At 37.8% G+C, this 10,363-nt stretch overlaps 1 protein-coding gene across 4 annotated transcripts; it reads left to right on the top strand.

The window, feature by feature from the left end:
- The first annotated feature begins 289 nt into the window (after window positions 1-289).
- LOC114474515 (sushi domain-containing protein 6) lies at window positions 290-10,120 on the top strand. 4 transcript variants are annotated; one of them, XM_028464897.1, is made up of 5 exons: window positions 290-427; window positions 6,324-6,433; window positions 7,969-8,172; window positions 8,775-8,907; window positions 9,301-10,120. In XM_028464897.1, the coding sequence occupies exons 2-5, from the start codon at window positions 6,337-6,339 to the stop codon at window positions 9,596-9,598; spliced, it is 732 nt and encodes a 243-aa protein (XP_028320698.1). In that variant the 5' UTR covers window positions 290-427; window positions 6,324-6,336; the 3' UTR covers window positions 9,599-10,120. The 4 variants fall into 4 exon arrangements, with proteins under 4 accessions (XP_028320698.1, XP_028320696.1, XP_028320697.1 ...); XM_028464895.1 differs by having other exon boundaries at window positions 9,298-10,120; XM_028464896.1 differs by lacking the exon at window positions 290-427 and adding an exon at window positions 2,692-3,126 and having other exon boundaries at window positions 9,298-10,120.
- The last annotated feature ends 243 nt before the right edge of the window (window positions 10,121-10,363 follow it).

Here is a 10,363-nt window from a genome sequence, read left to right as displayed (position 1 = left end):
TTTTTTCTTTTTTTTTTCTACTCTAAGAAAAAAGTAAAATAAATAAAAAACAAACAGAAAAACACACATAAGGTAAAAATAAGTTGAGGTAATATTGTTAGTTAATGCATTGTTTTTCTAATCGGTAGCAGCGCCTCCAGGAATAAGGAGGAAACAAACTTCAATATAATTATTTAGTTTAGAAAATATGAAAATCCATGAAAATGATTATATTTGATCAATGGGAGCGTTTCCAGCGAGTGACAGCTCCTCCCTGCTGGGCGGTGCTTGTGTCCCTCTGGAGGCCGATCATCGTTGATGAGAGGAGCGGTGACTCAGAACCGGAGCAGCCGCTGAGGAGGTCTCACTTGTTGCTGAGCTGACCGAGCATCGATCGCCCTGCCCGGTCACCGCTGTCCGACGGACGCCGCTCCCCGCCGGAGCTCCGGTGAGCACGCACACACACACACACACACACACACATACACACACACACACACACACACACACACACACACGCACACACACACACACACACACACACACACTGTTCCTTGTTGTCGCTAATAATAATAAATAACATTATCATTTACCATTAAAACTACATGTTTAATTTACATTAATAATTAACTCCCATATTTTAAATATTTATCCAACATTTTGTATCAAATATTGTGAGAGTAATTATTATACATATCATTGTTGTATCTTATTAATATTCTTAATAAAGTAGTTTTTTAATGTATTAGATTTGTGTTAAATATGAAATTGGTTCATTATCTAATTGATGTTGTTTGACACTGTGTTTGATGGTGAGTTATGATAATAATTATATTAGTGTTAATTTTCACATCTACTTTTGATTTAGTTTTAGTCATAGTCTGTTCACTAAAATACAATGTAGTTTTAGTCCAAATTTAGTCACCAGGTTCCAGGACTATTTCACTTACTTAATTTAGTCAACTTAAATGACATTAAGATTTTAGTCGACTAAATGTGTTACAGATTTATTAGCAGATATTACATGTATTTTTTCTAAATTGATCACAGTCCAGTTATTGTGTGTCACTTAAAAACTATGACAAAAAATGTTTAGTTGAAAAATTTAACCCTGGTATGAATAAATAAAAATAGCAATTATATAGTTAAATTATTGAAAGTTAGTGTGTGTGTGTGTGTGTGTGTGTGTGTGTGTGTGTGTGTGTGTGTGTGTGTGTGTGTGTGTGTGTGTGTGTGTGTGTGACTGAAAAAATAAGAGCTCATGAAGCAAGTTTTTTGTATTGAAATTTAATCCGTTTTAATCATTAATGAGAACAGACTGACTTCATGTTTGAATGTAATTATAAAACACTCCAAAAATTTAGGAAACTTTTCAATGTTACATTGTTTTAAAAGAGGGGGAAAGAACTGCTTTTCAAAATAAAAGTACAATCTTATTTCAATGATGTGACTATGACAACATTGCAGCTTATCTTTTGTCATTGTTAGATTTGTTCATACTGTATTTTAATTAAAATAAGGGGAATCAAAGTATGAAAGGAAAAGCAAGGCAAAGTTGTTGTTGCGGTACTTTTTGTAATGATGACTTGATGATTGTGTTGTGGTGTGTTTAATAAAGCTCCAGCTGAGCTGAGGTGAAGTGAGGAAACGCACACTCAGCTCTTTGCTCTGTGCTTTGTGTTTAAACTACAGCTTCCTCTGTGGGTCAACAGAGACCAACGTGGGACTTTGTAGAAAAGTGTCACAAAGCACAGCGCGTTGTTGGCCTACTGTCACCATGGTGATATGTGGGCAGGGCTAGCTCAGGTTTATTTGTTATCGGGTGTTGACTCAGGATGATCAATCAGGTGGACCAATCAAAGTGGATGATGAGGCTAAAGTTATTGAATTTCCCATGTCCTGTTGTGTCTTGTGGTTTTTGTTTTTTTTTTGTCATTTCTTGTCTTGCCATTTTGTTACTTGACTTTGGTCTTGTCTTTACTTGTTTTTTTTTTACTTATCAAATATTGTCTTGACTTCTCTTGACTTGTATCTTGTCTTGTTGTGTCTCATCGTGTCATTTTGTGTGTTGACTTGTGTATTGTCTTGACTAGTCTTGACTTGTTGTGTCTTGTCTTTACTTTTTGTCTTGCCTTGTCTTGTCTTGTCATTTTGTGTCTTGACTTGTGTCTTCTCTTGATTTGTGTATTGTCTTATGTCGTGTCTTGTCTTGACTAGTCTTGACTAGTCTTGACTTGTTGTATCTTGTCTTGACTTGTTGTGTCTTGTCTTGACTAGTCTTGACTTGTATCTTGTCTTGACTTGTTGTGTCTTTTCTTGACTTGTGTATTGGCTTGACTTGTGTCTTGTTTTGACTTGTGTCTTGTTTTGTCTTGACTTGTCTTTTCTTGACTTGTCATGATGTGTCTTGTCTTGTTGTGTCTTTTCTTGAGTTGTCTTGTGTTTTATTTTATCTTATGAGTTGTTATAATACTGAAGTGGAGAAGTGTTAATTTAAAAAGAAAATCTACTTAAACTAGAGGACGTGTTGAGACATTTATTTTCTAAGTTTCTACATGAAAACAAGATTAACAGGATAAAAGTTGTTTTCTTAATGAAAGATTATAGAGCGTAACTGGTTAATCTCTCGTCCTAATTCCAGTTCAGTGGCAGTAATGCTCTTTGTAATGATAATAAACTGCCATTAAAACACAAGAGAAAAAGAAATGTGGAACTCTTTGTGATGATGGCTGATGAACGACTGCATCTTTATCGTTTGTGATCAGTGTTAGATTAAAACAGCAGACAAACACGGATGGATTCATGTCTTCACCTTCTCGTTTCACCCGTTCATAGTTCAAAGTTCACCCCTGGCAGAGCAGCTACTGATCAACCAGACATGCTTGAGTGGGTGAAGACTTGGCGGAACTGTGTCAAACTTTCTTCTTCTTTGTGCTCATTCCCGTACTCGAGGCTTCAACTTTGTCCTCAGAGACCTGGTGTTTTTGTCCCAGTTAAAGTTTAATCTGCTAATCCTGAGTTATTATATCCCTGTTCACTCATCTGGTGAACATAGAGAGCTAACCCACGTCTTTCTTTGAGTAGTTCTTCTCTGGAGCGCTTTGGGAATTTTACCACTGGAGTCTTGGATCTGTGGAGATTTATCAGGTTCGGATCTAACGAGTTGATTTGGAATCAAGTCGTTTATTCACATCTTTTTAACGCATTAGGGACCGAAACTTTTTGAAAAAACTTGTTTTCTTTTGTCATGTCATTGTCTTGTCTAGTCTTGTGACTTATTTTGTCTTGTCCTGTCATTTGTTGCCATTCCTTATGTCTTGTCTTGTCTTGTCTTGTCTTGCTTTGACTTGTCATATTGTGTCTTTTGGTTTTTCTTTTTTTGACTTGTAAAATATTGTCTTGACTTCTCTTGACTTGACATTTCTTGTCTTGTCTTGTCATGTTGTATCTTATCTTGTCATTTTGTGTCTTGACTTGTTGTGTCTTGACTTGTTGTGTCTTATCTTGTTTAGTCATTATTTGTTTGGCCTGTACTACGAAGCTAGATTTCCTCTTATTTCTTTCCATTTTTTTATGTCTTTTCTTGTCTCGCTTTGACTTGTCTCATGTCTTGTGGTTTTTCTTGTTTTGACTTGTCAAATGTTGTCGACTTATCTGACGTGTCATTTCTTGTTTTGTCTTTTTTGAGGAAACTTTTCATTTATTTCACATTGTTGTGGCTTCAAAGTAGTTTCATATAAATTCATGAATTAGGATTCAAGCTCTCTGATACTCATCTAATTAGCATAATGTGACAGCACATGGGGGGGAAGAGGGTCTTTTATTTAAACTAAACTATTAACCTATTTATTACTATTATTAGTTGAAAGTTTAGTCATTATTGGTCATTGGTTTTGGAACCAATCCGGGAACTGAATTTGGTTATAATCCTTACTTCATATGCATTGGGTCTACTAATACTACTAATGAGATATTTTGAGTTTTCTAGTAGTAGTAGACTGTAAAAATGTTACTCATACACACTAGTGAAGCTAAATCATCTACTAGGAGACGATTTAGCTTCACTGTTGTGCCAAAAACCTTTACCAGTATTACTAGTCATCTTAAAATATCTCACTTGTACTGTAGCCAGTTTTTTTTTAACTCCAGTAAGTTAATTTTGTCTTCTTTTTTAAAATAATATGTTACGGTTTTTTCAGGAAATTTGCTTTGATCTCATGACATGTTTTGACTGCCAATTGTCAGTCTTCCTCAGAGGCATCTACTGATGGATGTTAAAACGAGACAAGACGTAAGAAATGAGACAAGACATAAGAAATGGCAGGTAATGACAGGACAACACAAAAATGAAAATACGAGAAAAACACAAGACGTGACAAAACAAGGTTGAACACACGGGACAAGACAAGAAAAAGTACAGTAAGACGTGACAAAATTACATGACAAGTAACAACAACATCAGGGGTGAGGGAACATTTTTACTCTCACATCATAGACGCTTTTCTCCAGAGACCATCGGGCGACAGAGGGCGTGGCCAGCCTGATAGAACTGTCCAGTTGGCCACGCCCAGAAATAACTTGTCAAAAAACATGTCAGGAGATAAAAAGTAAATTAAAAAAAAGTTGTCTGAATAAATGAAACCTTAACATATTAGACCATTTTTATTCCACTAGTAGTACTAGTAAAGGGGGACAAAATGCACCAAAATACTGCTTTCTGATTGGATGTTGGGATGTTTTTGATGGGAAACCTGAATTTCTTTTTCTCCGCCCTACGATTAGCATACTAAAGTACTAGTAAACATTATTAAGTCTACTAGTAAACCAAAGAATCAACTAGTACTACTAGTAAACATAAGAGTCAACTAGGAGTACTCGTGAGACTTCTTGCTTCACCATTAAAGTCGTGCAAGTAATGATGCCTCAGAAGTAATGATGGAGCTCTGATGACTCACAGTACCTCCTACATAGATTTCAGTCACACACGACCAGGTTGTGTGTGCGTGCGTGCGTGCGTGCGTGCGTGTGTGTGTGTGTGTGGGCGTATCAAATCAAGCCTCTGTGGTTTAATTTCTGCCATGGTCGTACTGGGATCTCCCAGACAGCTCATAGCGTTAAAAGCGCTCTCACAGCCTGGCATCAACAAAGGTCGAGTCCCAACCAAAGAGGTCATGGTGAAGTGATGCGGTGAAAGGGCTGATGGGAAAATAACACCACAAACATGGTTTTAGTCCCTATTTACTGGTTTAAACACTGTGTGTTTGAGACGTTTTCAGTTCAGAATCAAGTCCTGAAGTTGTTAAAGAGCTTTTAGTCTAACCCATTTACCAATATGATTCTTTGTGTGTTACTAATACTTGTGACTAGAGATTTGTGATATTATCGGCCGATAGTTTTTTCAGCAAAATTTATTCCTTTTTTCTTTTATTTTATATTTTTAATCCCCCCCCCCAAAAATAGTTTTGGGCAAATCAAGAATAAGGTCGAGATTAAATTCAAAATTTTGAAAATGAACTCAAAATACGATATCGTGATAGAAGTCAAAGGTTTGCAAATAAAGTCAAATCAATGGAAGCGGATTAGAGCCAAGTCAACATTTCAACTTTATTCTTGATTTGCTCAAAATTATTTTCTCCATCAAAATTAGCTCTGATCCTCTTCTGTAATTATCCATTAAAACAACAAATATGAATAAATTAAATAACATAACAATTATTACAGTAAAATTATAAACATGCTCTTTATCTATGGTGGAGTTTTTGGAATATAAAATATATATTATGTAGCCTAAAATATATAAACTATTGTAAATGTCTTTAATTATAGAAATATTATCAAAAAAAATATCATTAGGTTTTAAGTTGTTTAAAAAAAAACCAAAAAAAAAACCTTTTTATTTGTTTATTTAGTTTTCTACATCATTAAATGTTTGTGCAGTAAACAGAGAAGTCCATCTGCCTCAAAATGAACTTCCTCAAATTAATTAATAATTAATTTAATTCGGAACGGTCTGCACCAGTTCTGCTTGTGCACTAATGATTGCTGCAACCTCCGTGCAGCAGGTGAGGAAACTGCGTCACTAAAGGATTTAGGGAAGCAACTGCATTACCACTCTTTATTTCAGATCTTTGTGAATCTGCCCCTCAACATGTGATTTCCTCTCCTGTTTCTGTGGTGATGTGAGATTCCTGGAAAGCCTGCTGTTATATGAAGGAGTGTGACTTAATATTAACTCAGTGAGGAGTGTTTGTGCAGCTGCAGACGTGTGAACACAGACACGAGCCGGAGCTAAAGTCTGCATTAACGTTTGAGTGAGAACGTTTCTTTTCCTCTTTCGACTTCAGGAACGCTGGTTTGATGTCTGCGTCACTGCTGCTCCTCCCACGGCCATGTGGACGCGTCAGTCTGCTCTGTGGGATCCTCATCGTGGCCTCAGCACCACTCCTCACTGCAGGTATGACCTCTGAACCAGGAACAGAAACAACAGGTTTTAGTTCTTTAGACGTATAATGACACACTGTACTGAGATTATTTCATATTTCACTTTTTGCTCTTTTGATACTTTTCTTGTTTATATCAGACATGAGCGACGTGCAGCATGCGATCTAATTTTATGCAGCACCCAAAGTAACTGCACAAAACCAATCCAAAAAGACTGAAAAATACACAATATGACACAAAAAACGGCCAAAATGATTCTAAAAAGTTAAAAAAATACACAAAGTCACACCAAAACTACAAAAAATTACTATAAAGATACAAAAATACACAAAATCACCCCAAATACACTAAAATGACTATAATAACACACAAAACGACAACATAAATATACAAAACAACAACATAAATACACAAAATGACTCAAAAGGTTGACTTTACTTTTGGGGCCTGCACTAAATTAGACTGAGGCTGACCAGTTGCTCATGTCTAAAAGAGGAAAATAAAACATTACAGAAGATAAATGTATTTTTGTATTTTACTTGTCATTTTGTGTATTTTTATTTTCGTTTTTTTGTGCAAAGTACATCATAGACAGATCTGAGGTGGACAGTAGCAGCTTCTGAAAGAGGAATAAACAAAAAGGGAGACGGGAACTAAACTAAATCTGTCACAAAGTGTTCACGGCCCAAGTTAACATCAGAATGAAAGAGAAACCTACTGACAGCATGAAGCAGATGAAGCCTCAGGGCGTTCACTGTGTTGTTGTTGGTGGGGACGTCGGTTTGTGAGCATTCACGGGTGAACAGTTGAATAAATACAGGCCAAACACTCACACTATGCATCCTTTGTTTGGGGTGACAATAATCAGCACACACACACACACACACACACACACCGGCCCAGCTGCCGTCACACTCGCTGCTCGTCCATCGTCTGATGCAGGTTGTAACAAAGCGTCGCCTCACAGTGAACTCACACTCAGGAAAACAACACAAAATCAGTTTCTACGATAGCCAATAGAAAACCTTTGTCTGCAGTTTCATCCCTACAAATATATTTTGCCAAACATTTGAGCAAAACAAATGAAAATTGAACACAAAATGTGTTTGTTGTTTTTGTGTGGAACTCTATAGTCCCACATGTTTTCATTAGCATAGCATGTAGCGGCATCGCTGAGATGGGTCAAAGGATAAAGAGGCGGAGCTATGATTTTAGGTGGTATTTCCAGGTTCAACCTGAGTGTGTTTGTGTTGTCATTTTGTGTTTTTTTCTGACATTTTGTCTCTTTTTCTTGTGAATTTGTGTTCTTTTCTTGTCATTTTGTGCGATTTTGTTGTAATTTTATGTAGTTTTCTTCTCATTTTGTGTATTTTCTTGTCATTTCGTGTAGTTTTCTGCCATTTTGTGTATTTTCCTTGTCAATTTGTGTGATTTTGTTGTCATTTTGTGTAGTTTTCTTCTCATTTTGTGTATTTGTCTGTTAATTTGTGTATTTTTTGTCATTTTGTGTGTATTTTCTTGTCATTTTGTCTCTCTGTCTGTTTACAGGCAGGTGGAGTAACTGCTCTCACCCTCTGATGCCTGAACATGGAGGTTTCCGCTGTGACCCGTCACCGTGTCGTGGTTTCCCCTCTCGGAGCTCCATCCGTCTGTTCTGTGAGCCGGGGTACCATATGCCCAACAGGTTGCCCATGTCCCGGTGTCACCGCGAGAAGTGGACGCCCCCCATACCAGCCTGCATCCCCATCAAAGGTAAGACTGACAAACACCCAGTAAGACATGACATGGAGGGTCGCTGGTTCAAATCCACCATGGGCCCTAAAACCTCATGTTTTCCAGGTCTAACGTAAAAAAAATCTTTTTGCTTTTTCTGTCATTTTGTGTAGTTTCTTTGTCATTTTGGGTGTTTTTCTGAACATTTTATGTGTTTTTCTTGTCATTTCATGTTGTTTTCTTGTGATATTTTTCTGTTATTTTGTGTATTTTTCTGTATTCTTATTATGACAGATAGATACTGTAGATGCAGTAGTTTTTTTTTGTCCTGATTTGATCTTACAAAATTCTGCAGAGAAACCAGAAGTGTGACTTCCCGTCTTTCATTCAAACGACAGAAAGAGGAAGTGAGTGATGCCACCATCAAACCATCAGTCGTTTTTATATGAGCTCTGACCACAAACCTCCTCCTCTCACACGTTACATCAGCTCTAAGTTAAAGTCCATCACAGACAGAAATTCAAATCTCTACAGTTTGGTACCAAAGTCTTAGTTAGATTAGCTTAGTTAGTTAATTATATGTCTGTAATAAAGGTTATTTACACATATTTCTATCGTTTGAATCGTTTTTCTTTGCTCAGACGGGACCAACAACAGAAGCTACGAGTCGATGCCCAGCATGGCTACCACAGCAGTGGGCGTGTCCATTTTCCTGCTCACCACCACCGCCTGCCTGGTCATCAAGTCCCGCCTCTACCCCTGTCACTCAAACAGGTAAGCCCCGCCCCTAACTATCACTCATTCATTCTTTGATTGTTTTCTTACTAATTTCCTTCTTTCATTTCTTCTGCATTTGTTTCTTCCTTTCACAGGTTTTTCTTTTTGGCTTAAGTCCTTACTTTCTTTTTCTTTTACATTCTATCATTCTTTCTTACATTCGTTCTTTGTTTATTTCCTTTTTTCTAGCTTACATTCTATTTCTTTCTCTCTCACATTATTTCTTTCTTTCTGTCTTTTTTTGCGTTTTATCTTTTTTGCTCTCTTATGTTCTTTCTTTCCTTCTGTCTTTCTTTTTTCTTTCTTTCTTTTCATCTTTCTTTCTTACATTCTTTCTTTCCTTCCTCATCCATCTGTTCTTTAATGTTCTCTCATCCCTCCGTCCAGCAGGAGGCGCTCCTCTGACCAGTGTGACCTGATGGTGGACGGTCTCCCGGTGTCTCTACCGTCTTATGAAGAAGCCGTTTACGGGACGTGGGGTCAGAGAATCCCTGTCTGTGCCTCCCCGGGTCCAACTCAGCTCCTATTGGCTCAGGAAGACACGGGGCACCTTCAGCAGCCCCTCAACAACCAATCAGACGACAGCAGCAGCAACAGAAGCAGCAGTCCTGGGATAGCCCCGCCCCCTTATGAAGAGCTCCAATCCAGAGTCAGGACGTCACCCTGTCAGAGCTCAAAGACTTCGTAGCTGCTGCAACGCTTCCTGTCTGACTGCAGGTCATCAGCACCAGGGGGCGCAATAGGGGCGGAGCCAACGCTGAAATAGAGACTGTACAGTGAATCATACGAGTGTGTGTGTGTGTTTGTGTGTGTGTGTGTGTGTGACTGAGCTTTGATTTTCAGTGAAACCGGTGCACACTTAAACTAGTTAAAATCCTGTAGGGGCAGAGATTCACTTGACAAAATGGCTGTTACGAGCGTGGGTTCGGTTGAAATCTGAAATCATGTCAAGATCTTACGCGAGGTCATGTGTGCAAATATTTATGCGTTCATGCATAAATATTTTGACGGTAACCGTACCTCATAGCTGACGTAGTTACAGTTGTGCTCAGTGGGTGTGGCCAGTGTTTAACCAGTTTAACCAGAACCCTTTGTTATTATTTTTCAGTCAAGTAGGGCAGGGGTTCTCAACCTTGGGGTCAGGAACCAATTTGGAGTCACAAGACACTGGGAGGGGGTCGCCAGATGCCTTCAAGACACAACATTTTTTGTTTTTTTTTAACATTTTGAGCCCATTTTTCCTTATTTTTTACCCTTTTTTTGCAACTACACCAAACTTGCCATATTTTAACCCATTTTCATCACGTTTTCTTGCCATTTTTTTGCTCCTTTTAATGCATTTTTGCTACATTACTCCCATTTCTGCCACTTCTTCATCAAATTTTAATGCCTTTTTTGCATATTTTTTCCACTTTGAAGACATTTTCGGCACTTATAAACTCTTTACATCACT

This window comes from Gouania willdenowi, chromosome 13, assembly GCF_900634775.1.
Source record: "Gouania willdenowi chromosome 13, fGouWil2.1, whole genome shotgun sequence".
Classification (NCBI taxonomy): Eukaryota; Metazoa; Chordata; class Actinopteri; order Blenniiformes; family Gobiesocidae; genus Gouania; species Gouania willdenowi.
This window is presented reverse-complemented; position numbering and strand designations above follow the sequence as displayed.

Coding starts and splice junctions, on each gene's coding strand:
- LOC114474515 (XM_028464895.1), top strand. CDS start 6,337: ATGTCTGCGTCACTGCTGCTCCTCCCACGGCCATGTGGACGCGTCAGT. Junction 6,434..7,968: donor AGCACCACTCCTCACTGCAG/GTATGACCTCTG, acceptor GTCTGTTTACAG/GCAGGTGGAGTAACTGCTCT. Junction 8,173..8,774: donor AGCCTGCATCCCCATCAAAG/GTAAGACTGACA, acceptor TTCTTTGCTCAG/ACGGGACCAACAACAGAAGC.